At 45.6% G+C, this 25,785-nt stretch overlaps 4 protein-coding genes and 1 non-coding gene across 6 annotated transcripts; 1 reads left to right on the top strand and 4 right to left on the bottom strand.

Moving 5' to 3' along the window:
• Positions 1 to 18: 18 nt before the first annotated feature.
• Positions 19 to 7,930, bottom strand: LOC117858146 (histone-lysine N-methyltransferase, H3 lysine-9 specific SUVH4). Of its 2 annotated transcripts, XM_034741158.2 has the most exons (16): positions 7,775 to 7,930; positions 7,134 to 7,612; positions 6,966 to 7,049; positions 6,747 to 6,827; positions 6,591 to 6,645; positions 6,338 to 6,447; positions 5,753 to 5,932; positions 4,434 to 4,532; positions 4,087 to 4,185; positions 3,733 to 3,782; positions 3,180 to 3,268; positions 2,134 to 2,296; positions 1,584 to 1,689; positions 990 to 1,169; positions 487 to 717; positions 19 to 405 (listed from the first exon to the last, which is right to left on the bottom strand). In XM_034741158.2, the coding sequence occupies exons 2-16, from the start codon at positions 7,593 to 7,595 to the stop codon at positions 292 to 294; spliced, it is 2,103 nt and encodes a 700-aa protein (XP_034597049.1). In that variant the 5' UTR covers positions 7,596 to 7,612; positions 7,775 to 7,930; the 3' UTR covers positions 19 to 291. The 2 variants fall into 2 exon arrangements, with proteins under 2 accessions (XP_034597049.1, XP_034597050.1); XM_034741159.2 differs by lacking the exon at positions 19 to 405 and having other exon boundaries at positions 493 to 758.
• A 2,040-nt stretch (positions 7,931 to 9,970) lies between these two features.
• On the bottom strand, positions 9,971 to 10,042 carry TRNAK-UUU (transfer RNA lysine (anticodon UUU)). The gene has a single exon. It is a non-coding gene; the product is annotated as a tRNA-Lys (tRNA).
• Positions 10,043 to 10,134: 92 nt separating this feature from the next.
• LOC117857730 (uncharacterized) lies at positions 10,135 to 15,509 on the bottom strand. Its single transcript, XM_034740557.2, has 6 exons — positions 12,963 to 15,509; positions 11,210 to 11,468; positions 11,093 to 11,129; positions 10,889 to 10,994; positions 10,679 to 10,789; positions 10,135 to 10,566 (listed from the first exon to the last, which is right to left on the bottom strand). The coding sequence occupies exons 1-6, from the start codon at positions 13,059 to 13,061 to the stop codon at positions 10,429 to 10,431; spliced, it is 750 nt and encodes a 249-aa protein (XP_034596448.1). The 5' UTR covers positions 13,062 to 15,509; the 3' UTR covers positions 10,135 to 10,428.
• A 152-nt stretch (positions 15,510 to 15,661) lies between these two features.
• LOC117857728 (CRAL-TRIO domain-containing protein YKL091C) lies at positions 15,662 to 18,126 on the bottom strand. The gene is made up of 6 exons (XM_034740556.2): positions 17,795 to 18,126; positions 16,899 to 17,157; positions 16,755 to 16,791; positions 16,479 to 16,584; positions 16,238 to 16,351; positions 15,662 to 16,136 (listed from the first exon to the last, which is right to left on the bottom strand). Exons 1-6 carry the CDS (start codon positions 17,888 to 17,890, stop codon positions 15,999 to 16,001), a joined length of 750 nt encoding a protein of 249 aa, XP_034596447.1. The 5' UTR covers positions 17,891 to 18,126; the 3' UTR covers positions 15,662 to 15,998.
• Positions 18,127 to 22,651: 4,525 nt separating this feature from the next.
• Positions 22,652 to 25,770, top strand: LOC117858352 (probable glucuronosyltransferase Os01g0926700). Its single transcript, XM_034741410.2, has 4 exons — positions 22,652 to 23,131; positions 23,824 to 24,212; positions 24,635 to 24,876; positions 24,995 to 25,770. Exons 1-4 carry the CDS (start codon positions 23,029 to 23,031, stop codon positions 25,506 to 25,508), a joined length of 1,248 nt encoding a protein of 415 aa, XP_034597301.1. The 5' UTR covers positions 22,652 to 23,028; the 3' UTR covers positions 25,509 to 25,770.
• The last annotated feature ends 15 nt before the right edge of the window (positions 25,771 to 25,785 follow it).

Raw genomic sequence — 25,785 nt, 5'->3', positions numbered from 1 at the left:
ACACATAGATTCAAACCATGACTTGAAGGATGTGTAACATATATATATTTATAGGTTAAATGTTCCACCATTAGATATATCGGTTAATTGATAGTCTGCAAAATAGGCTACCATGTCTGGCATGCCCTCCACATATCACATATGACAAAATAAGAATGCTCTAAAAGGAGATCAAGTTGCTCCTCTTTTGCTATATATCAGAGCATGTCTAACTATGAAGCACATGCTAAGGCTGCATTCCTACAAAATAATTTGTTTCCTCCAAAATCTAAATGGAAACACACAGCAGGTCTAGTAGAGACGCTTCCGGCAATCAGGAGCACCACAGTGGCATGGCAGCTTCACAATTTCTCCATCAGGCCCAACAACACTGTCCAAGCGATAACCATAGTCATAGGATAGCTCCTGAAAAGCACACGGTCGTCAGTACTTTATTTTTTGGATGGAATTTAAAATTTTGGTAAAGAAAAGTCAAACCCATTTCACCTGAAGCGGAAGTATAGTGTCAGCAGCAAAAAGTGTGACTTTTGCCAGCTTAACGTCATTGTGCGAGCTCAAGACGCACTGGACGAAAAGGTTAGGTTGGCAACTGTGGTTTATGAACCTCGCAAAATTACCAATAGAACTAGCATCTATGCAGTACTCTGGCGCAGGTGGTGCCTCTGAATCATTATCAGGATGAAGATTGGGCAGGTGCATTTCAGACCCAGCCCTTTTCTGCAGGAACAGAGTATACATAAGGGCTCCAGAATTGGTACCTAAAAAGCATCTGATGACATTTTAACACACCTTAACATTAAATATCTATTGTACAGTAAACAGGCTAATGTTTGGCATAGCTCCAGCTCAAAGAATTTTTTGAGCTGTCCATCCCTAGCTCCAGAAATTCTTGGAGCTGGAGCTGTAGGCGCATCAAAGTTGGAGCTTTGCCAATCAAGCACATAGCATAAGTTAATATTTCGTGTTACTGTAAACGAGAAAACCATTACCTCCCTTCCATCCAAACCCTTCATGGTTTGAAGACAGTCAATGTCGAAGCAATAGTTGTTCTGCGAACCATCCAAATCCTCAGTCCTCCTCAACACCCCGGTGTACTCACAGATGGGAGCCCCGGGGAGGATAGTGTCCCAAGTCCTGACACCCCAACCTTTTGAAGCTGTCTTGAATACCTGCATAGTTCAGCTTGTCATGGCAAGTGCATTGGTAAACGAGTGGTTTCATAGGTCATCCCAAGCAATGCCACATACAAATTTTGATGATGTGAAGAGAGAAAAAGGTCATTGTCACTAAGCATCCACCCCATAAGAGTGAAAAGAGCTGTATTTAGAAGCACGTGTACATACAACAACAAACGATGGCGGTGTTTTTTGTTGGAAACCTTCATGTACTACACAGTAACAGAGGCAGGTGGTAGTATTAGGAAAAGGGAAATAACTTCATATGTGACCTATTCGTACAACTTCATTAGAACCAAGTGATCTGACCAACGAGCATTCACCCAAATGATTTGAGCCCTTTGATCTCCTAGTTGTAATTGAGTGCAAATGGGAAGTGTACATATAGAAGCAAAAGGAAATACCAACCTCCAGGCGATACTGCAAACCCTGTTGAGATGTTCTGTTCACACAGTTGTGGTTGCAGCTGCAGTTAGCCCCACATTCAAATACTACTGCTTTGGGCTCCACCAACCTAGTAATTAACCAAGAGTTAAAAATTTCAGCTGAAATGCTTATAGAAGAAATATACATGCTGCTCGTATGACATTCAAGACACAGTATACTTTCCTTAATGTAAAATTGCACAGATAAGTAATGATTGTAGTATACAGGAAATATCATGTTCACAAGAGTATATTGGTGAACCTATGCACAAATTCAATCCCGTCCCTCATTTACAATCCGAGTGGCGCATATTGGGGTGGGAGTTCTCCCATCCCTCTTCGACTAACGTAGCCCCAAATGGATTGAGTCCATTTAAAAGGTGGACATGGGGATGAGAGAATTGACACGTATCACTTGGATCATTCAGATCGGATCCAAGGGAATGATATTGAATTTGTGCATATGCGCACCAATATACTCTTGTACATCTGACACTTCCTCTTAGTTGGAGCATTTTAACAATGCACTTTACCTGCCAATGTTCTTATATGATACGTAAGGAAGATCAGAACCGTTGCGCTGAGCACATGAACAGTTTTTGTTGCTAGCGCAATCTCCTTCACAATCGCAGCCAATAATATTAGACGGCATCTTGATGCCCTTTGTAATTTTTAGCGATTTCAAGTACGTGAAACCTAGAATGTTGCCAAAAGTAACACACATATTAATTAGTCACTAACATTACTACATAATATGAAAAAGAAACAGGAACAAAGGCTAAAAACAACAGTAGAACATAGCAGATCTGTTAGGAGCAACTATACATTAACTTGACATATGTCAATGGTGAAATTCTCATGGAAATAAGAAAGATTTGGCACTAAATTTAGGCAACTTAGTTGCGATTAAATTTCGGAAGTTCCATTTAGAATTTTTATTGAATTATGATTATCTTGTTTGGAAGTATTAGTATTACTCTCAGTTATTGTCGTTTGGCACTTTGGCTAACTACTGTTTGTGAGGTATAAACCAAACTGCAAATGGAGGTATTGTTTTGTTGTATCCTACAAATAAGTGATGTTTGGGCATAGACATTGTTCCTACAATAAAACTTTGACAGCTAAACTTCGTTCTAATAAATTTACAAAACATAGCAAAAGTATAGTATTATGAAAGTACATTTTAATTCAAAATTTCAAATCTACACGTACCATTTTAAACACCCAAACTCAACATATTAAAAGTAAATTGTAATCAAAGTTTGGAATGATTGAGTGCACGCAACTCAAAACATCACTTACTTGAAACCAAAGGAGTAGTTAACAGAAACGAGTTTAATCCAATAAACTGTAGTTTTTTCTAAGCTGCTTTTCCACAGAAATTAGCAGCTTTAAAAATTTAAAACACAACCACCACATAAACACAACTAACCCTAAACCACAGCCATTTGATGTATTCCAGGATGTTGCTTACTTAAATCTTAATATCACTCTGAACAACTGCTCCAGTTTAAAGGAACAATGCAAAGAGGTGTCCAACAATGAAAATATGAAATGGAAAACTGATAACCGAACATACCAGATGGAGGGACAGGCGGATCATCAACTAAGTTAGTAGCAGGAATTGGAAGATTTTCTTGCCCTCCAGAAATGTCATCACAAACCAATCTACCAAAGTAAAACGCAACATATGATTAGTGCCATTCATTAGGAAAGCATAAACACTATATCCCTAACATAATAAAACAATACGTTCATGGATGGTAGTACAGCTACAGCACAGTTGTGAAACTACAACAATCATCAATGTTGTTAAAGAACCATCTTATGAGAAGAATCTTTAAAACTAGATTAGGTAGCATTTATATTTTTGTATAGATCCTATGTCATATATTTTTTTTCTTAAAAAAGATCCTACATCATCTCTAGTAGACTGCCATGATTCCCAATTCACTTGCACCATAAACTATATATATTTGACCTCCGGAATGAGGCAATACAGCCAAAAATTGTGTCTCGCTATTCTACCCTCTAAGCAATATGAGCTACTTTACGTTACAGCACATAACTCATGCACGAAAAAAATTAATTGTGAATGGTAACATAGGAAGTTCAGGGTTTGGATCATTTACCCAGGTAATTCAGAAATAGTTGTGGGCGCTTCTGCACGAGTAAATCGCACCTGATGTATGGGATAAGGCACAAGAAGTTGTGTAAAGAACACATAATATATTAAAAAGTTAAAAATGCTAGATAAACACCAGCATATATGAAAGAAAATGCTACCAACACTAACAATTAGCATGTATTTTAGCCATTCAACTAGCAAACCTCAGGAGTGTTATGTTATTTTTGCATTTCTTCTCTACACAATTAACGAGGTAGCATAAAAACTAGAGGAGTCCAACAGTCCAAGGAATAACAAGACAGTGGGTGGCATCAGCACAGCACAACAAATACAGCGTGTTAACTTTGTTCAGGCATACCTCAGAAGTTGTCAATGATGGCTGACCCTCAAGCCGCTTCAGTTTATACTTGAAAACAACATGACCTTGCACTCCATTCTGCACCCAGTCATCCACAACCTATAGAATATTGACATGAAATGAGACAAAAAGAAAAAATAGTCAAGACAGAACGCAATCAAACCAGATACTAGCGAAGCTATTTCTGTTGTGTTCCCATGGAACAATCTGAATAATGTAGCCAATAGAAGCTAGAAACAGAAATGTGTATCCATGTTAGTGCAGGTCAAAAGCCCCGAGCTCCTATCACAAGATTAAGTGAAGATCCAGTCTACATTATTTGTAAGAGAACAAAGAAATACAAAGACCTTGTAAAGCCCATCGTAGGTGTAGACTTTGCCAGTATAGCTAGTCTTTGAAATATGACCCCGGATAACTCGGATAGGATTTCCATTATCCCTGCTATTCTGCAAGAGTAAAAGAAAATGAGGTCAAGAAATGCTAAACGGTTATCAAGAGCTTAGTATATATGCATGAGATCAACAATTTATTCGAAACCATAAGGCACAACGCTTGTGATCGATAAGAAAACTAAAATGTTGAGTACAAACTAAACTCCGATGCAGAAATGTATTCAACATGTCATGGCTTGAATGAACTCAAATATTGCAACACCCTAGATCCAACTAGGATTAGGCCTTCCTGCACATCACGCTCGCACCAACCAACTTATGCTTTCATCCTTGTTTATAAACATAAAGGATTAATCTGGTATTGTTAATATGGGATTTTGGACCAGCGGCCTTTTTGTTTCCTATCCAACAATACCCTCTAAACAAGCCCTCTATTTTTTTTGAGTAGGGGCTGCCCCTACTTTCTAGGGGGTTGATTTTTCCTCTCAACTCCAGCAGTACCTTCTAAGCAGCCTCCATGGATAGAGGGCTCCCTAAAGACCCCTCAAGAATGGAGGGTGTGGGGAAAATTTTGGAGGCCTCCCTAAAATGGAGGGTATAATAGAGGGCCTACTGGAGTGCTCTTTTTTTGCTTGGCCCTCTAAATTTGGGATTGAAGGCTGTTTAGAAGGTCTGCTGGAGTTGCTCTAAGCTAGCTTATAAGTCATGGGTAGTATGGTAAAATACTACAAAGATTCCAAAATAAGCTACCCAAGATTCCAAAATAAGCTACCCAAGATTCCAAAATAAGCTGAAATAAACATCCCTTGGGCAGCTTATTCCAGCTTACTTTGGAATCTTTGGTGATATTTTACCATACTACCCGGGACTCATAAGCTAGCTTATATAAGTTGTGGAGGAAACAAACAAGGCCAAGCTTATATTTTGGTGTTTCTCACCCTATACTAGCATGGTGAAACTAACCGAACGTATCATACATATATGCACATGAGCCACCATAGGCCCAATTGAAATCATACCCAGGACTCATAAGCTAGCTTATATAAGTTGTGGAGGAAACAAACAAGGCCAAGCTTATATTTTGGTGTTTCTCACCCTATACTAGCATGATGAGACTAACCGAACGTATAATACATATATGCACATGAGCCACCATAGGCCCAATTGAAATCAGGCTGGGATGTCACACTAACACATTATAAATAGCAAAACAAAAATACTCAGCATTCTTCAAAGTTAAAAAAAATATGTATAGAAAAACCACCAAAACAAACCTTCAGCGCCAAATTTCCACGTTTCAACTGTTGAGAGCCAATTTGGCGATGGTTTCCAAGTAAATCATTTCCTCCTTGACCCGTATAAATAATTTCATCAGCTTTGTCTAGATCATCTTCATATATCCCAGACATTACAATACAGGTGGCCAGTGGGAAAATTAAGTTCTCATACTCCTTCTGCGTAATTAAATTCAAAAGTATTAGTTAAGATACATGATGATTCCTTCAATGTCAACTTCTGCTCTGATTCGGAAGCTGGAAATGGCATAACAGGTAACTTGCTCAACTACTAAAAAATACAGAGAAATAGCTACTAGATGCAGCAACAAAGAATTAGATACTTGGGAATTATGAAAGGGAAGCACTAGGACTAAATAACTAATGGTAGCGGCATAAGCATGTTGGACCAAACTGTAGTTCCAACGTCAAATGAACAACTCAGTTACAGTAAGAGATGTGTTCTGGCATGTTTTGAATAGAGAAATTGCAGGAAAGATCAGAAAGAAAGAAATTCCAAGTTCAAAACCTGCACTTCAATTTTAAAAACAGAATTAAGTTTTTACAGAAATGCTTGCTGAGTACCTTTCCTTGGTATTTCATTCCCATGTAATCAATCCCATTAAGCCAATGGCTGTGGACGCCTAACACAACCATTTCTGCACGAGAATAAAATTGATCTCCAACATCGATCCCTGAGGAGGAAAAGAAAAAAAATATCACATTGCACATCCATAAAGTAAAATGCAAATATGTAAAAAGAAAAAACTCCAGTGAGCTCATGCAGCTTAAACTTTAGAATACGACTATTCGTTCCTTAGAGGAAAAACAGACTAACCTGGTAGATGTCCTATCCTCTTCTCCGGATAAAGCACGGCATTGGTTTCTTGCATCTAGGATACAATAACAAGAAGGCCAGAAAGTAGAGCAAACTCAGACAGTGATACACTTTGGTAAAATAGCACTGAGAAGAATGGCAAAGATTATATAGTACCTTCGTGATTGCCTTCAGGTCAGGCCGTTTTGATGGGCGTTTCTCTTTCTCCTCACCTTCAACCTCCTGTTTACCGCCCTTCTGCATTTATAGGGCAAATGAGCATATACATTTACCCGATATTTATCACAATCTTAGCACAATCGAACAAATATACAGGCAACTAAAGGGATACAAGAACATGTGCTACGAGGAATTCAAGATCACGAAGATTCATACCTTTTTGCCACCCTTTGCCTGACGTTTTAGGCTACCCTTTGCCTCAATTTCTTGTAGCGCAGCCTGCGCTCTTTTCTGCTCCTCCTACACAGCAACATACATAAAACGTCAGTTGAAAACACGCTATAAACTTAACAAAAATCCGTGCATTCAGACACACAAGGCTACCTGCACAAAATGTAGGTAGTGGCTGTTGAACGCCCTCAATGTCTCCTTCACCCTCAGCTTGGCGCTCTTCCCAGTCCCCATCCTATCATCTTCTACAGCAGCTGGAGCAACACCAGCGCAAGAAACTGGCACCGCCGCAATCACCGGCATCGGCTTCCTCTCCCCTGCCTCCGCCTTGGAGGCCTTCCTGCCCGGGCTCTTAGCACCCTGCTCCGCTGCCGGCTCCTGCTTCTCCTCGTCCCTCTTCCTCTTGCCACGGCCGCGGCCGCTGGGCTGCTTGGGCGGCTCCTGCTCCGCGTAGCTGGGCCGGGTTGGTCTGTTGAGGCAACGAGCGCTGCGGCGCAGCACAAGCGCCGCCAGCGGCGCGGGCGGCGGCGGCGCCTGCAGGGGAGTGGCGTCGATGAAAGGCGGGTCCGGCACCGGCGCCACCTCCATCACAGCCACCGAATCCATCTTCGCCATCCACCGGACGCCACCAACTTCACCGAATGGAAACCCCAACAAAAACCCGAGAAAAAAGTTAGAAAAAACAGAGGAACAGAAAACCCCATTTCCTGACTGAAGCGATGAAGCCGACCGAATTCACACCGCCGCCGCCCAGATCGCGGCATCAAAGAAGGCAAGAGAGAGGAGGAGCTCACCCTTCCGGTGCAGCCGGAGAAGACGATGCAGCTACTCCTCCCCTTGCGCTCCGCGATAGCGGGAATGGCGGAAGGCGAAGGGGAGGGGGAGGAGAGCGAAGCGTCCAGAACACAGCAAAATAGGAGCACGGCTGCGCCTCCTCGGCCCTCGCCTCCTTTTTGCTGCAAGGGAGAGATGACAATAATGCCCCCGGGTTTTGTTGTTTATTTACCGGCACTGCCACCGTCCCACGGCGTGCTGGCCTGCTGGGTTGGGCGGCGTTTGCCCGGGCGAGTTTGAATTTTAGGCGAGGCGCACATTGGGCGGCTGAGGATTGGCCGTTCGAATTGCAGGCACCCGCGTCACCGTCCGATTGGGGTGACGCGTCTTTGAACCCGATGCGTCAAATCGCTGCGCCAGTCGCGCGCATGAAAGGATCACCAACGGGCAACAGCCCAACGCGGTGATTTCCTTCCATACCTTTCGTACCGTACGCAGGGGAGGGGCTAAAAAGAGGGGAAGCTAGCTGGGGGATTGGAGTTTCCATTTGCATGCTTCATCAATTCCCAGACAATGCAGGTGTTGTGTGCTTTCAAATTTTGAATTTTGAAATGGCTGTTTGGGTGTGACAGGTAGACAGGGTGTACATCCATATCAGGTCACATAGTACGATTTGACGCGCTCTCACTATGTTTCATCATTTTCCGAGCAATACAACTGTTGTGCTCTTTCAAACTTTAAAATCTTTTGTCGGCGTGTAGCCGAAAGACAGGTCAGATGATAAAAATACTAACCTGGAGTGCAATTATGACGTGTGAAGAGGGCTCGGTCTCCCATGCTGAGCTTTGATTAGGAATCTTCATCAACGACAACAGAATTAAGATCGTAAGTTTCCCACCTACCCCTAGTCCCACTTTATACCAACCTACAACTGTTATTCTTATTCTGCAACTTGTCAAGCGTGTGCACGATCTTCCATGTTAAACTTTGACTAGTAACCTTCATCAATGAAAACACATTTAAATTTAAGTTTGTAAGTTTCCGACCTACCCCTAGCCCCACCATATACCAACCTACAACAGTTACTCTTATTCGACAACTTATCAAATGTGTGCATGATATGATGGTTCTTGCGCTCAAGTTTCAATGTAACAAATGGGTTTATGAAGGGTATTTTCAAATCGAGTCTAATATATGGGGCTAGTTTGTGAACTTTTAAGCAGGTGGAGTTAGGGTTTCACCAGCAAGGGCGCAACTGGAATATGAAATGTCATAATTGCTGGTGCGGCCATAGCTTTTCTTTTATCCTACAACTTGTGGGTGGGGTGGGGTATATGTCTCCTTCTTTAAAAGTAAAATTATCTGGATTTCTGTTATACAATCTTTTGGCTTGACATCTAGTATGAGTTGTTAGGTTGGATGCCTTACATTACCTAGATGTAAAATTCAATTAAGATGTAGTTTTTTTTTCTTTTGCAGTTGGCACAACATGTCTCTTGTCAATCTTTTTTTATTCGCGATGGCGCATGTCATAAGCTCTTGCTTTTAGCCTATCTACACCATATTTACCAAATGCTAGTTATGACAATATTAGATATAAACCAAACATACTTGGCAATGCTACACATAAAAGCTGGCAGCATATCTAGCTCTAAAAAAATATCTACTGTGTACCCTCACCACACTATTATCATGTCTTGCGTGTTTGCAAGTATTGGAGCCTTTTTTTTTCTATAAGATTAAGAACCATTTATTCACAATAGTTGTAATAAGTTGGGCTAGAGGAATGGGTCGTTGCTTTCGTGCCATCACTATGGAAACATAAACTCAAGAGGAGAAGATGTTCACACATATCCTCAATTTGCAAGAAAGGTATTGTCATTGGCGATAATTTATTTCGTGCAGAATAGATATATTTTTGTTTTAAGTCGTATGTATGTTATTATGCTGAGGTCCTTATCATTTACTTTTATTCAAGTAAAAATTTTTTGTTACCATTGTTACTTGTTTGGCTCCATATTCGCAATCAAATCTGTATGCCTCCTTTTTGCCGGGACGTGCAGGTAGCCAACACACGCTTTACAGGGGGGAAAAAACGTGACTTCGTTCAGTATACAAAGGTAAATTCGCTTGAAAAAGGATACTGAAAATTACAGCGGGCAGAGGGGGGGGGGGGAGGGAAAATTACAGCGGGCAGAGGCAAATAAAAAATCGACCGCCGTCCGTGGGGATCGAACCCACGACCACGTGGTTAAAAGCCACGCGCTCTACCACTGAGCTAGGACGGCTAGCACGCTCAATCTCTTTAAAAGTCTTATTAGAATGGTGTTATTAGTTCCACAGAGGAAACACTTGTGACCACCTGAGTCAAAAGGAGAACTGATGCGAGAAGGAATGATCGTGTTTGTCTTCAGGGTGCCTTCCTGTTCATAGTTTTCATATGCACGTGCACATAACATATTCAGGGATTTGGTTTGCAGTCGCTGGTCAATTGACCCCGCCCGCTGCAAGCGGACAAAGCTGCATTTTACAGGTACACTTACACCATTTATTTTTTCTTCTTCTTTTTTCCTGCGAAGATGTTACGCCACTATTTCGGGACCAATAGATGCATCTTTGTTGTAATCACGGATCGTACTGTGCTCCTAGCCTCTAAATATGACTCACAATGTGGTTAAACGGCCTGAGGATGCTGGACATAGTCCTTGAGGGGGATCAGGGGCATCTTGCCGCCAAGGAACTCTGGGAGCTGGTTCTCGTCGATCTCACGGCGCAGTGTCTCCTGCAGGCTCTTGTCGTCCACGAAAACAAACTGCAAACGCATTGCACAAAACACAGTCAGGAGAAGAGGAGGAGGAAATGATCGACCTGCGCTAGCAGTTTCCCAATGCAGCGGTTGGTGGGATTTTTGGGAGATGGGTTACCTTGTCCCTGGTGTTGTTGTCGATGAACGGGTAGATCATCTTCCAGGCCTTCATGAACATGTAGGGCACGTGGATCAGCAGCGCCTTGCCGAGCCGCTCCGGGTAGTAGTTCTGATGCAGAGAATCAGGAGAATCATCAGCCAATTGCTCCTGCTGCTCAATTGCGTGCAAGGAAAGTAGCTTAACTGAGTGAAGGCAGAAATGACAGACCTGCATGATCTCTATGGCTGCGATATAGGCCCGGATGTCGCAGTTCGAGTACCCCCAGCCCTTAAGATCAACGATGCAGAGGAATTTCTCCTGGCCTCTGGGGATTCTGCATTTTGCATATTGCTTCGTGAATTACAGGACAGTCTTTTGCAAGGCATGGCACAATCAGAAGTTCAGGAACTGATGTGCTTGATCGATGGTTACCTGGCACAGATCTTGTCGAAGAAGTAGACAACAAAACCTGCAGAAGAAGAACTGCAACTCAGAAACTCATCATCTCGTGGGGGTCAAGGATCAGCATGGTCGTCATTAGATGCATACTCTTGAACTCTGGCATGTCGCGGCTGGCGGAGTAGTGCCTGGCCGGTAAGCCGACGAGGATGGGTCGGCCGGTCCTGTCGACGCCGCCCATGCAGATCTTGTCCTGCGAGAGCTCCCTCCGCACCTGCTCCTCCGGCACGAAGCCGCCGGGCGCCGCCTCCCTCCGCCACTGGAGGAACTTGAGGAACATGGCCGAGGCCTTGTCGACGTTGTGGTCGCGCGCGCGAAGGAACCTCCGCAGCGTCAGGTTGTCCACCTCCTGCTTGCGTGCGTGCGTATGACGACGACGATGGCAGATGAACTTACAGTTAGTTTCTGATAGCGCAGTCAGTGAAAGGTCTTTCGAAAAGAAATGTACCAGTAACTAGTGAGATGTTGATGTTTAGTGCTAGTAAACTGTGATTAATTTTAGGTCCTTGAACAAGCACGGATGGATGTCGATAGATCGGATCAGCTGGAGCGTTGAGGCTAGAGAGAATGACGGGTAGAATGGCCGGCATGCCTGTGTCTCTAATGTTTTTTCTTTTTTCTTTTTTTGAAAGTGATGTATTTGACTTTGAGGTTATTCTATCATTGTACATTTTACTATTGCAAAAATGCATTGATTTCTGCTTAGAAAAGTATACAGTAGGCTCCCATTCCCCAATGTGAATTGGTTGAGCACACCTAATGATAAGGTGACAACTGACAACTCATATGCTGATGAATCCTTCGTGCGAGATGGCTTAAATTATCCATGGCTTGATCTCATCGAGCAACTACCAAAGATATGGTGCTGCTACTGTCAACAGTTGTAAAGGCAATTAAACCTAGCACGAGATAATATAAAATGAATGTTCCATTATCTTCCATTTTCAGTATGCGCACAATCTTAGAGTTTTTCATTTTGAACTTTTATTTTAACGACAGGAAGCATAACGATAGATTGGTACTTTTGATGTCGATTCATAATATTCTACTCTCTAGCGCCTTTTAAGATGAAATAGACGAGCATCGGGGACTCGTATTATATTTATTGTGCTAGGAGGAATCCAATTCCAATGCAATAAACTGCGCAATGGCAAAAGTGTTAAGATAAAAGGAAATAGCAAATTGCATCGTCCTAGAACAGTTTTCCGCCAGAAAGAGCCGGCCGGAGTCTCCCGAAGCCCGGGAAGACGACCAGCAGCAGAGCTGCACGTAGTACAGCTGTACAGGATAAGAAAAGAACGAGTGCCGATGAACTACGAGGTGATAGAGAGAGACGACACAGGAGCGCACCTGCGCACGCAAGAACAAAAAATTTGGTGCTGTTTGGTCGTAAAGTTTAGTAATTGTCATATTGAATATTTAGATATTAATTCAGATGGAAGTAAATTTGCGAGACGAATCTATTAAGCCTAATTAGTCCATGATTTGATAATTGATTAATTATATTGTCAAATCACATTGTCAAATCATGAACTAATTAGACTTAATAGATTCGTCTCGCGAATTAGCCTAGTTTTATAATTAACTCATGTTTAGTTCTCCTAATTAGCTTCCAGAAATTCAATATGACATGGATTAAACTTTAACTAATTATCCAAACACCCTGAGGCAGCAGGTGGAATCGCGTAGCGCGATGGATCAAGAGCAACCGGCCGGAGAGCCGACGCTAGATAGCTAGGAGGACGTCTGTCTTATGGCGACTGCAACAGACGATACTACGATTGACCGATAACAAGAGATGGAGCAAGTTAATCATGGGTTGGATCGATGAGCTCTCACTGACCTTGGCGTGGGGGTCCTGCGCCTGGACCATGGCCCTGAGCTCGGCGACCTTGAGCCACTCCCCTTCACCCGCCGGCCCACCTCCAGCGGCGCTCGCCATCTCCCCTCCTCCTCGACCCAGTAGCGGTGGTGATCTCGAGATGAGGAGGAGCAGGAGGTTGGGCAGAAAGTGGGGTGCTCAAGCGGTGAAGACGACGACGGATCGAGGAAGCCTGCCTGTGGACTCTGGCTGCTCCCTTGGCCCTTGCTACTTGCTTGCTATAATAAGCGAGCAAGCGCGGGTCGCATGGCGTGCGCTGGACTTCTTTTCTCCCGCGGCGTTCTCTTCGACTTTTCTCCCTGCGAGCGAGCTCGGCTCGGCGAAGTCGACGACGATGATGTGACGTGACCGCTCTGTTGAGTCCTGCTCCGCGACGACGGGGGGCGGGGAGGGAATATATCCGGCCCGTATGCCGCTCCGTTGTATGGTACTAGCATAAGGCCCCGTTCGGATACCCGCTAAAGTTCAGCACTATCATGTCAGATGTTTGATATTAATTAGAAATATTAAATATAGACTAATTATAAAATTAATTGCACAGATGAAGTCTAATTCGCGAGACGAATCTATTAAGCCTAATTAGTCCATGATTTGATAATGTGGTGCTACAGTAACCATTTGCTAAGGATGGATTAATTAGGCTTAATAGATTCATCTCGCGAATTAGCACAGGGTCTGCAATTAGTTTTATAATTAGCCTATATTTAGTCCTCCTAATTAGCATCCGAATATTCGATGTGACACTGCTAAAGTTTAGCACATAGTATCCAAACACCCTGAGACGTTATAGCGTTTTAAAAGGTCAAACTTTGACCATTAACTAGTTTCATAGTACAACATCTGCTTTTAATACAAAATATCATATTAAATAGTATATGATGCGAAATAAACTAAACTTTGTTAGTGCAACTATTGGACACTATACATGCATATGCATAGAATTTAGCTAATTGTTGATCAAACTTACTAAGGGGGTGTTTGGAACACCATGCTAAACTTTAGCAGCTGTCAAATCGAACGTTTAGATACTAATTAGGAGTATTAAACATAGTCTAATTACAAAACTAATTGCACCGATGGAGTCTAATTCGCGAGACGAATCTATTAAACCTAATTAGTCCATGATTTGCTAATGATGGATTAATTAGCCTTAATAGACTCGTCTCGCGAATTAAATTCCATCTATGCAATTAGTTTTATAATTAGCTCACGTTTAGTTCTTCTAATTAACATCCGAACGTCCGATGTGACCTGCTAAAGTTTAGCACCTCATATCCAAACATCCCCTAAATTTGACCTTTTCAAATACAATATGCCCTACATAAAGAAAAAGAAGCAAGTGCAGCTGCATTTTTTTGACATGAAGGTAAAAAAAAAGTTAAATTATTACATTCTATAGCACCTCTTAAAAAAACTTTTAGTACTTTTTTATATGAGCTTGATAGAGATAAAAATTTATACCGAAATTATAGAGCACAACGACATCTACAAGTTTAGTCTACTGAGTTTTTGTTTAAAGCCATCTTGGTGCCAATCGCCAAATAGTCCATACAAGTTCAGATCTATATTTGTCTACTTAAATACTATATTGATTATTTCAACAAAAGGATGGGTTGCAGAGTTTGTAGATGTCATCGAGCATTGTAATTTTTAATAATCTTTTGTCCCTATCCGAGGTCATATTGAATGTGATTTTTTTAAATATATGTGGTCCCGTTTGCATGCCATCTATTATACTATATTTAGATAATGATATATTTTGAGCTTTTTTACGATACACAATACTACTATTTAGTGGTATATAGTATATATAAGATCTAACTGTTCATTATTATGAACAATTTAGTAATTATTATATTGTAAAATATGATATTTCAAATAGAATGGTCCTTTAGACTTTATGCTAGTGTCAAAAAAGATTATAGTGATACTATTTGTGTTTTTTTACCATGATAACATTATGCTACTTATACTACTCATGATGTATACTACTCATACAAAAGATGAAGTTTTCAGTAGTATATAATTAATTGTTTTTATATTATAGTATTGCATAGTATTGTGAGCTCTATATTTTTGTTATAGAGTGGTTGATTCTGCCGAATTTAGCATCTCAAACGAGTCCGTGTCCGTGCCTGCCAGCTGCCTATTCTTCCGGACTGAAGAAGAACAGAAAACGCAGCCAGCAATTCAGCGATGAGTGGTTTTGCCGGTGTTTGGTTTTCTACAACCTCCTAAAATTCCTATCACATCGAATATTTAGATACTAATTAGAATTACAAAACCAATTGTACAGATGGAGTCTAATTCACGAGATGAATCTATTAAATCTAATTAGTCCATGATTTGATAATATGATGCTACAGTAACATGTGTTAATGATAGATTAATTAAGCTTAATAGATTCGTCTCGCGAATTAGTCCTGTCACATCGGATGTTCGGATACTAATTAGGAGGACTAAACATAAGCTTATTACAAAACTAATTGCAGAATCCCTAGGCTAATCACGAGACGAATCTATTAAGCCTAATTAATCCATCATTAGCGAATGGTTATTGTAGCACCACATTATCAAATCATGGACTAATTAGGCTTAATAGATTCGTCTCGCGATTTAGCCTAGATGTTGTGTAATTAGTTTAGATTTAATACTCCTAATTAGTGTCCAAATATTCAATATGACGGGAGCTAAAATCTAGTCCCCTCCTCCCAAACACCCCGATAGTTTCATTTCATTTTCTTATAGCCCAGGCGCCCAGCCATAGGGTACAGACAATGTCAGCTGCAGTTATGCTGATCACTGACCTCGGTCAACGCTGATTGGAGCAGCTGTACACAACGCTAGCAGACAGAGCCGCACTTTACAGGTACGCCATTGTTGCATTGCAGTTGCAGGGCTAGTAGTTAGAGGCCATCTTCCTCCCTTCTGTACCCAGAGAGAGGTTCATGCTTTGCGCACCAAACCGCTAATGGAGATTATTACCGACGTGTGCGCCTAAACGGATTCAGGCTGCTGGACATAGTCCTTGAGGGAGACCAGAGGCATCTTCCCGCCAAGGAACTCCGGGAGCTGGCTCTCGTCGATCTCCTTGCGCAGCGTCTCGTGCTGGTCCTTGTCCTCCACGAAAACGAACTGCAACCACATCGCGGCGCAAATGAGTTACAGTTTCCTCCTCTTCATAGAAGCAGCTAGTGCCGTCATATCGATGGCTGAATCGGGGAAGGCCGGCTCACCTTGTCCCTGGTGTTGGTGTCGATGAACGGGTAGATCATCGTCTTCCACACCTTCATGAAGATGTAGGGCACATTGATCATCAGCGCCTTGCCGAGCCGCTCCGGGTAGTAGTTCTGCATGATCCAGGAGAATCTATGTGGTCATTGCGCAGTTGCTTGTATCATGTCGATTATCTGATCGTGCAGGACAGGTTTTGAGTGGACGTCCGATTGAGCGTAGGCAGAAACAGAAACAACGGACCTGCATAATCTCTATGGAAGCAATGTACGCCCTGACGTCGCAGTTCGCGTACCCCCAGCCCTTAAGATCGATGATGGCCAGGAACTTCTCCTGACCTCTGGGGATCCTGCGTGTTCATTAATTTGCTCCACAGGTTAAGATAATCTAGTGCAAGACATACAGTGTGAGCATGTTATACCACATCTGCTGGCAATCAGCTGATGAAGTGCGTGTAAATTTCCATTGCCGGGCAGAGATGGAGTGTGTTTACACAATCAGCTGAGCACAAGTCATTACCTGGCACAGATCTTGTCGAAGAAGTAGACAACAAAACCTGCAGGCGGAGAAGAAGAACAACAACAAGCGTGACTCTACAGTCAATGGTTTCAATCGAATCGAATGCGCTGCATTTCCAAGCCAACTCCAGATGAGATCGCATACTCTTGTACTCTGCCATGTCGCGTTCGGCGGAGTAGTGCCTTGCCAGGAAGCCGACGAGGATGGGGCGGCCGGCCCTGTCGACGCCGCCCATCCAGGCCTTATCCTGCGCGAGCTCCCTCCGCACCCGCTCCTCCGGCACGAAGCCGTCGGGCACCGCCTCCCTCCGCCACTTGAGGAACTTGATGAACATGGCGGCGGCCTTGTCCACGCTGTGGTCGCGCGCGCGCAGGAACCTCCGCAGCGTCAGGTTGTCCACCTCCTGGTGGATACATTCAGATGCAGCAGATTCGCTTCAGTGAATGAATTCATTACCACTGGCTTCAAAAGATGTGGCTGCCGGAACTGCTGCAGTTGCAAAAAGGAGATCTACCAGGAGACGCTGAGAAAATGATCTCTGGTCTTTCTTTACTTGCCATATGGATGCGGTCACCAATACACACACGCCTGGCCGTCAAACTTTGCAGTTTGATCACGTTGATGTCGACAGAAACCATATAAAAATCGTGGTAAGATTACGCCACTTTTGACGTTTGTTTACGCAGGATCAAAACGGTTTAAGCATACAGCATAGTTCCTAAACGGTGCGCAGAAGAGAGAAGGGGCAGTCCATGTGTCTCCCAACCCCCTGCTGGAGTGCCGGTAGACAACCATGGGCAGCTTGGCAAGTGATGATTCTCTGGGAGTAAATTATGCCAGCAAATTATGCATCCAGACAGGACGGAGCAAGCAGCAGGCTAAGGAACTACGGAGTAGATACTGGCGAGCACGAATCGGGCAGACGAGAGGCCGGGGTTGCCGACTGGTGCTACGAGCTGCTTGCAATCCTTGGCGACCCATGCGGTGCCTCGACCTATTATCGTTAGGAATCAGAGATTGAGGAGGTCGTCGTCACTGACCTTGGCGCGGGGGTCCTGCGCCTGGACCACGGCCCTGAGCTCGGCGACCTTGAGCCACTCCCCTTCCCCCGCAGCCCCACCTCCCGCGCTCGCCATGTCGATCTCCTCCCTCCTCACTCCTCCTCGATCTAGCAGCAGCGAGAGCCAGTGGCGTGGCGCCGCCGCATACGAGTACTCGAGGGCGGACGGGGAAGCTAATGAAGCGGGCTGCTAGCAGCAGCTTGTGTGGACGAGGACGATGGGGCTGGAGCGACCGACGACTCGACTCGCTCACCTGGGAGGGAGGGAGGAAGGGAGGGCTGGAGGCTGGAGCCGCGGCTTTGTTCTCTTGCGCGCGTTTTTCCTGGCGCCCGAGACATTGGATGGCGACGTGGCTGTCGTGTTGTTCCCATCTTCCCCCCCGGGACGGGGACCCGGAGGGGGGAGGAGGAGCACACCGCTGCGGCGCGCGCGGTGTCGTGTCGCCCGCTCACTGGCAGTGGCAGCACGTCTCGCAGGGACCATCCGTCCGCCCGTCGATCATTGATGGCCGTGCCGTGACGTGCCTCGGAGCTCGCCGGCCCGGCGGGGGGTCCTGCTCCTGCGTGCGCAGGACAGGATCACAGGACACGTCGCCGTACCGTCGCTCCGGGTTTCCAGCTCGACCAATGACAAGGTGCGTGATCACGAGCTGCGCGCGCGGACCCGAGGAAGTCCGGGCCATGTGCTTTGCCATTTCGCCAAGACGATTGGGGTCAGGTCCCAATCGTGAGTCTGTTCGCTTCAGCTTATAAGTCGGTTGAAAAGTTGAAATGGCTGATTTGTTGTGAGAGAAAAATATTGTTTGGTGACTGATAAGCTGACCAAATAAGCTGAAGCGATCAGGCCCGGTTCATTTCCTCCAACCGCGAACTGCCGTCAACAATCGGATGGGCAATTGCAGTAATGAGCGAGCCGCGCGATGAATAATAAATATCTTGGGCGTGAGGCCCCGCTGCCTTTTGTTGACAACTTCGAGTCGACGTGACGGCATGGCCCGGGGCCGGGGAAATGGAGACAACGTCGCCAAGCCCATCTCGACACCGATGTAGATTAAGGCCCATTTGAGTAACAGGCCAGGATTACTGGACCGTACGCCACACAGGCCCAAGAGGATTGATACATCCAGCGATCGTTTCGGTCCTCTCTTCTCTCTCTAATCTGCACAGCTGCTCTCTCTCTCTCATACTTCGCAGCTGTACACTGATCCATTGTTTCACCAACTGAAAATGGCGCGTCAAATGCTAGAAAAACCTTGCGATAGCCAAAACGAAACAGGCAGCGGAAACGACACGGGCAGTATGCTCCTGCATCCATCGGAGTCAGAGGCACGGGAACACGCAAGCACGACGAAAACGAGTCGTTGCTGGCAGTAGCTCGGAACGGAACGGAACATCTACTGGTACTCGTCTTCCTCCCTTGTCCGTTCCTCCCCGTCGACCAAGTCAAGGGCTGCCGGCCAAACCGAGTCCCGAGGATTAGCTTAACTATCCATCGCCGGCGGCGCAATCCTATAATTAACAACGGCCGCGCCGCGTCGGTGCTTTTAGGTGGGGTCTCCGCTCCGGCCGGACCGACGCGTCCCGAGCGAGTCCGCGTCCGCCAGACCGCCGCGCTGGCCATCACGTGGTCACCGTGCGTGCTAGATCACCCCGGATCGCAAGACGCGTCCGCCAGTTCCCACCGCCGCCCGTACCGACGCGCCGCCGCCGCCGCGTTTGGTACGGCGCGGCCGGGCGTTGGGTTGGCGGCGCTCTGCCCGACCGCGGCCGGTCTCCCTCTGCGCGAGCAAAAAATCTCACGGTCTGCGCAGATCCCTTTGTTTTCAGGTTCTGAACATCACATTCCGACACGGCGACACCCCCCTGGCGCCGTGGAGTTGACTTACCGGCGGCGGATGAACTTTGTCGCCATCCTCAACTGACGCGGGTCGCAGTTGACCGATCCCTCAGGTCTTATCACCGCGCCAGTTCTGTAGCATACTGTAGTATTTCGTTTGTATTTGTAAATTATTGTTCAAATATTGACTAATTAGGCTCAAAAGATTCGTCTCGTAAAGCACAATCAAACTGTGCAATTAGTTTTTGATTTCATAATGTACTCCATGCATGTACCGCAAGTTTGATGTAATGAAGAATCTTCTTTTTGCATAGTGCTAAAGTTGAGATTTTGGAGGAACAGGCTCAAAAATTGATGCGTGCAATCCCATGTTCCGAGAAGAGGGTTGGGGAGGAGCCAACGAGGCAACGACGGCCTGTTCATACGCCACCGACGCTAGCCGCGTAGTGCAGGGCATGTCGTTGTCTGCCGCAGCGACCTACCCTACCAATGTTCGCCGGAAAGTCAAAGCTAGATCATCGGAGCATGTGGAGATCGGAGGAGCACATGCACACGTCCATTTCGATCGCGTCGTGCTCCTACCCTACCATGGGCTCTTCGATCCTGTCACCATGACAGAACCCGATTTCCTCATCATGCAGACAAAACCGCGATTCTGCTCGAACGGGAGGATCGCAAATCCAAGAAACGCTGCCAACGAGCGAAACGATCCCCGGCACTGCGCGCCCAGCTTTATCTTTTTTTCTTTGGGACAATTCGGAGCAGTTAAGGGCACCCGCAAGAGTTACGGAGAGTCTGCTCTCTATAACTTGTCCATATTAGATTAGGTATAGGTACAACTTGTCTGCTCTCTACTAGAGTCTCCTTATAAGGACGAGTACATTGGTGTTATCTAATAGTCGATCTCATGCATTGATACGTAATTTTGAGACGACTCAACAGGCAACCCGTACAATGGGTTGTTTTATAAGTTGTCTGGTAGAACTATATAATTCTTTAATTTGTGCATATGAAAAAATAAATATTATAAGTTGCATAGCAACAATAACTCGTACAATGGTTGTTGAGTTATCTCGTAGTCCTACAATTTAGCTTATGAGACAGTTATTTCACGAAACAACGACCTCTTTCTCTCTCCTCGCTCTCTCCTCCACATTATCAAAAATCCTACGTGGTATTGCATGAGACGACCTGTGAGACCGTTGACATGTCAACGGACACACTATAACATTTATTTCTAACTGTACTAGGACCCAAGTGTCACGATATTTTTAATCATCCTTGTCCTCTCCTCCTCTTCCTCTCTCTCTTCCCCTCTTCTCCATCTTCCCCACCACGCCGGTAGCCAGCACACGCACGCACCTCCGACCGCCCATTCCCCAAGCCAGCGGGCCAACTCCCTCTGCTTCACAGGCCGCTACCTCCCGTCACCCCGCCGCCAGCGCGCTCTGCAGCACGGGCTACCGCCTCCCATTCTCCCCGCTCCAGCCCTGTGCCGCCTTGCCCCACGCCAGCGGCCGCGGCCCGCCCTCTCCTCTCTCCCCCTGCCGGTGTCGCCCCACAGCGGTAGCCGCAGCCCGCCCTTCATGCCCCTCGCCGCGGCCGTGGCATGAAAGGCGTGCGGCTCGACGCGCGAACTTGAGCTCCGGAGCACGCCGCTAGCAAGCCAGCCCCGTGCGCTGCAGAGCCGGTGCTGGATTGGAGGGAGGGGGAGTCGCGTGCCGCCCCCGACGGAGGCTGTCCGCGGCATCGGCCATGCTCCGGCAGCCCGGTTCCGTGCCTCGGCCACCTCGCCGGCATTGGAAACCCTCTCCTCGCTGCACGTTCTCCCCGGTTGGCCGGGATGCCGAGCTCCGCCCCAGTCAGTGAAGTGGTGACCTATAGCGCTGACGCCGGCAGGCTGGCTCGGACAGTAGGCGGTGGCCGAGCGATGCCCCAGGTGCCATCCTCCCTCTCACCGGTCGTAGCACCTGCCCACCCTGACTCACCAGCCGATTGCCATGGTGACGATATCCTGGCGATCGAGGCAGGGAGAGAGGAAAGGGATGATGACAGCATTGTTGGGCCCACGAGTGTTGAATTGTGTGTTATAGAACGTCGTTGGCTTAAGCGAGAGCACCTTCTCTCCTACCTTCTTTCTCCTACGTGGAACCTTGTAGAGAGCCTAACGGCATCCATTGCGGGTGCCCTAACAAGAAGAGGGCATTTTCCTTTGATCGCATAGGTATGCTGTTGAAGAACACGAGGCGTGGTACAATTTCTGGTATGTTGGGTCCCGATTGGATCTTGCTTAGAAATTATTGAACCCTACTGATAAACGTGTACCAAACCCCTGGCCCCTCCAGATAGTACCAGTAAGTAGCTTGCTAATCTCTTTTCCCCCAAATCCGCAATGCCGTCAACAAGCACCAATGCTTTCTGTTTTCTTTTTTAAAAAATTAATTTCCCTCAATAAACAGAAGGAAAGCATTGAACCAGATTCCTTGGCTCGAATTGTTTGTCCAAAAAAAACCCTCATGAGACATGAGCCCATGACAGTGAATGATCATGGGTGCCCCATGTGCAAAGGAACAATCCCAATCAGCACAATTTATAATACGGAAAAAAATGATTGCCAGTGGGGGGAGAAAAGGAAGAAAAGAACAGGACTCAGGGGCAGAATACTAAACACCATGACACAGACGCGAGGTTCTATCGGTAACTAGTTAAAAAGGAGTGAAGAAACCAAGGTTTGACGTTTTATTAAGGTATAAGACAAGTGAGAGGTCCAGTCCAAGTTTGGTGAAAGGAAAGAGAAAGAAACCTGACATCTGATGCCGAGGTAAACCCCTCACCAAACATCCATTCATGTACCACAATTACATTAGTTTATTACACTAATCTAATTAGTTATTAGAGGGGGCAGGATTACAGCTCATCATTGGTGTGAGGAAAAAGATTAGGAAAGCAGGAGGAAAAGGGGCCGGGAGATGCATTAGCATATAGTAGTAGGGGAGTAGCAAAAGAAAGAAGAATCAGCCGCGGACAGCCTTCCTACCCTCCTTTCTCAGTCATCCCTTTCTTCCTTCCAAGTAAGGAGAGAACATGACCTCTATTTCTTCCTGAAGCTGGTGTGTGTTGGAGGAAGGAGGAAGGAAGCCTAGGAAAGCCACCGCTCACCTTCTCGGCTCCCCACCAAACGCTGCTTGGTAGGAGAAAAATTGGCGGAAAAGCTTCCCCTTGGCCGGGATCTCTTCTTTAATTACCCCTGGGGATTGGCTGGCTCATAAGAGCGGACAGGGAGAGGGTCGCCGAAGAAGGAGAGGAGAGTAGAGACTAGAGACACACACATCGGGTGCTCGCTGGGAGGAGGCTTGTGGGGAGGGATCGAGAAGAAGATGAGGCGGCGGGCCTTGGCCATCGCCATTCTTGTTGCAGCGCTCTTCCTTGGAGCTGAGGCCCAGGCGGTGCAGCAGGGCCACCAGACAGAGAGGATCTCAGGTGAGGGACCATTCCTTTTCTTGTGCTCGTTTCCGTCTCGCTTCTGATCTTGATAGGCACATTCTTGTCAGTTTGTCGAACTCAAGCTGCTTGTTTTACCTAGCTGGTTGTCTGTAATACATCTGCTACTAATTATAAGTATGTCAGCTTTATCTATCACTCTATCAGGTCTCTGAATCCCAAGTTTGATCCCCATCTGATATGCTAATGGAGTAATAGGTTACAGATAGATTGAATGCAGATGCAGGTGTATCCTTTGGCTTTAGGTTCATGGTTATTTGATCTGGTTCTGGCTTATTCAGTTAAAAATTACATTTCTTGAACATCCACTACCACTCACTAAAAGGGCTTTAGATTTTGTGCTTGACTGATGCACTTTGTATTTGTCTGCTGTGGAAAATGTAGAATTCAGTTTGATGCTTAGTTTACCTCTTTCAGTGGTTTCTCATGGCAGCTCGTTCCTCAAGCTTAGACAAACAGGATCGTACTCACAGAGCAGTCAAATGTCATCCTTCATTCAGTTTTGCAAAGGCGCAAAATTCACTTTAGACCTATTGATGGCTTAGCTAGCATAGTTTGCTTCGGATCAATGTGCTATATGATCCTGTCATTCCTAGCATGGTTCTAAAACCAAGTGTATTCTTTTCCCCACTTCTGTGCAAGTCCTAATGCTGTGTCCGATAAAAATGCAGGAAGTGCTGGTGATGTGTTAGAAGATAACCCTGTTGGGAGGCTCAAGGTCTATGTCTATGATCTCCCCAGCAAATACAACAAGAAACTCCTGAAGAAGGATCCCAGGTGCCTGAACCACATGTTTGCCGCTGAGATCTTTATGCATCGGTTCCTGTTGTCAAGCGCTGTTCGAACTTTTAATCCTGAGGAAGCAGATTGGTTCTACACGCCTGTATACACAACATGTGATCTGACTCCTTCGGGTCTTCCTTTGCCCTTCAAGTCTCCTCGAATGATGCGCAGCGCAATTGAGCTGATTGCCACGAACTGGCCTTACTGGAATAGATCAGAGGGCGCAGACCATTTCTTTGTCACACCACATGACTTTGGTGCTTGCTTCCACTATCAGGTACAATCACTAGTACATTAAGTAGCTGTCGCATGCATTAATTTATCCTTGTACTAATGAAGATTAGATGTAAAGCTATAATAGTTTAGTACAAAATTCCAGCGTTGGGAACAACTGGGACATATCTAATTGCGGCACAGAACATGGGGGCAATGGGATATCTAGATGCTTGTTCCAGTATTCATTCTAGTTGATAAACTACTCTCGAATAAATTAATTCAGGCTCCACATGTTCTTCGTCCCTTGTGAACGAAACATGTCCCATATTGTGATTTACTGTAAGATGTCATGTTTATATTCAGATTCATGGTAAACTAACCACCTAATAGTAACCACTTGCCATACTTCTGATTGATGCCTTCTGTTACTGGCTGTTTCATTGTCTTGATCTTTCTGTAACGAGCATACCTCCATTGTTTCAGGAAGAGAAAGCAATTGGACGGGGGATCCTTCCCTTGCTTCAGCGTGCGACACTGGTTCAGACGTTTGGACAGAAGAACCATGTCTGCCTGAAGGACGGATCCATCACAATCCCACCATTTGCGCCTCCCCAGAAAATGCAGGCTCACCTTATCCCCCCAGACACGCCTCGATCCATCTTTGTGTACTTCCGTGGTCTGTTCTACGACACCAGCAACGATCCGGAGGGTGGTTACTATGCAAGGTAAATCATCTCTATGTCTACAAGTGATAGAGTCAACACCTCTATATCTGCCTCTTGTTCTTCTTCCATCCCATTGCATCCTGGATTTGACCTCTGATGATATGCATTTTCTTTACAGAGGTGCTCGTGCGTCTGTCTGGGAGAACTTCAAGAACAACCCGCTCTTTGACATCTCGACGGATCACCCGCCGACCTACTATGAAGATATGCAGCGTTCCGTGTTCTGCTTATGCCCATTGGGCTGGGCACCATGGAGTCCGAGGCTGGTGGAAGCCGTGGTCTTCGGCTGCATCCCGGTGATCATTGCTGATGACATTGTTCTGCCCTTCGCGGACGCCATCCCTTGGGAGGAGATCGGTGTGTTTGTTGCCGAGGAGGATGTTCCGAAGCTGGACAGCATCCTAACGTCCATTCCCACAGATGTTATACTGAGGAAGCAAAGACTTCTCGCCAACCCGTCGATGAAGCAGGCCATGCTGTTCCCCCAGCCTGCTCAGGCGGGAGATGCATTCCACCAGATCCTGAACGGGCTCGCGCGCAAGCTCCCGCACGGTGACAACGTCTTCCTCAAGCCCGGGCAGAGGGTCCTGAACTGGACCGCTGGACCACCGGGTGACCTGAAGCCTTGGTAGCATCTGGCATAATTCTAGAACTTTTTGGAAAAAGCAAGATTTGAGGACATGATAATATACATGCGCCTTTGAATTACCATGGCTGCATAGTGCTGACCTGAAGCCAAATGTACATTTTTGTATGTTCTTTACCTATAGCTGCTATACTATATATCTTCATTTCTTCTTCTTCTTCTTTTTCCCTCTTTTATTAGGTGATGAGAATGTCAGCCTTGTCAATCATATGTGGATATCATAATCGAAATTTACAAGATTTTACTCATGCTGAATGCTTGAT

The sequence above is a fragment of the Setaria viridis genome, chromosome 5, assembly GCF_005286985.2.
Source record: "Setaria viridis chromosome 5, Setaria_viridis_v4.0, whole genome shotgun sequence".
Classification (NCBI taxonomy): domain Eukaryota; kingdom Viridiplantae; phylum Streptophyta; class Magnoliopsida; order Poales; family Poaceae; genus Setaria; species Setaria viridis.
The sequence above is the reverse complement of the archived record's forward strand: the minus strand, read 5'-3'. Positions and strand labels throughout refer to the sequence as shown.

What these genes read in the sequence shown, in the direction of transcription:
- LOC117857728 (XM_034740556.2), bottom strand. Translation starts at nt 17,890, where the DNA reads ATGGCGAGCGCGGGAGGTGGGGCTGCGGGGGAAGGGGAGTGGCTCAAG. An exon ending in TTCGACAAGATCTGTGCCAG is followed by an intron (nt 16,585 to 16,754) that starts GTAATGACTTGT and finishes ATGAACACGCAG; the next exon opens with GATCCCCAGAGGTCAGGAGA. An exon ending in ACACCAACACCAGGGACAAG is followed by an intron (nt 16,137 to 16,237) that starts GTGAGCCGGCCT and finishes ATGTGGTTGCAG; the next exon opens with TTCGTTTTCGTGGAGGACAA.
- LOC117858352 (XM_034741410.2), top strand. Translation starts at nt 23,029, where the DNA reads ATGAGGCGGCGGGCCTTGGCCATCGCCATTCTTGTTGCAGCGCTCTTC. An exon ending in CCAGACAGAGAGGATCTCAG is followed by an intron (nt 23,132 to 23,823) that starts GTGAGGGACCAT and finishes ATAAAAATGCAG; the next exon opens with GAAGTGCTGGTGATGTGTTA. An exon ending in GAGGGTGGTTACTATGCAAG is followed by an intron (nt 24,877 to 24,994) that starts GTAAATCATCTC and finishes TTTTCTTTACAG; the next exon opens with AGGTGCTCGTGCGTCTGTCT.
- LOC117857730 (XM_034740557.2), bottom strand. Translation starts at nt 13,061, where the DNA reads ATGGCGAGCGCCGCTGGAGGTGGGCCGGCGGGTGAAGGGGAGTGGCTC. An exon ending in CGACATGCCAGAGTTCAAGA is followed by an intron (nt 11,130 to 11,209) that starts GTATGCATCTAA and finishes CTTCTTCTGCAG; the next exon opens with GTTTTGTTGTCTACTTCTTC. An exon ending in ACAACAACACCAGGGACAAG is followed by an intron (nt 10,567 to 10,678) that starts GTAACCCATCTC and finishes ATGCGTTTGCAG; the next exon opens with TTTGTTTTCGTGGACGACAA.
- LOC117858146 (XM_034741158.2), bottom strand. Translation starts at nt 7,595, where the DNA reads ATGGCGAAGATGGATTCGGTGGCTGTGATGGAGGTGGCGCCGGTGCCG. An exon ending in ACTATTTCTGAATTACCTGG is followed by an intron (nt 3,269 to 3,732) that starts GTAAATGATCCA and finishes TTACTTTGGTAG; the next exon opens with ATTGGTTTGTGATGACATTT. An exon ending in ACACTATACTTCCGCTTCAG is followed by an intron (nt 406 to 486) that starts GTGAAATGGGTT and finishes TGTGCTTTTCAG; the next exon opens with GAGCTATCCTATGACTATGG.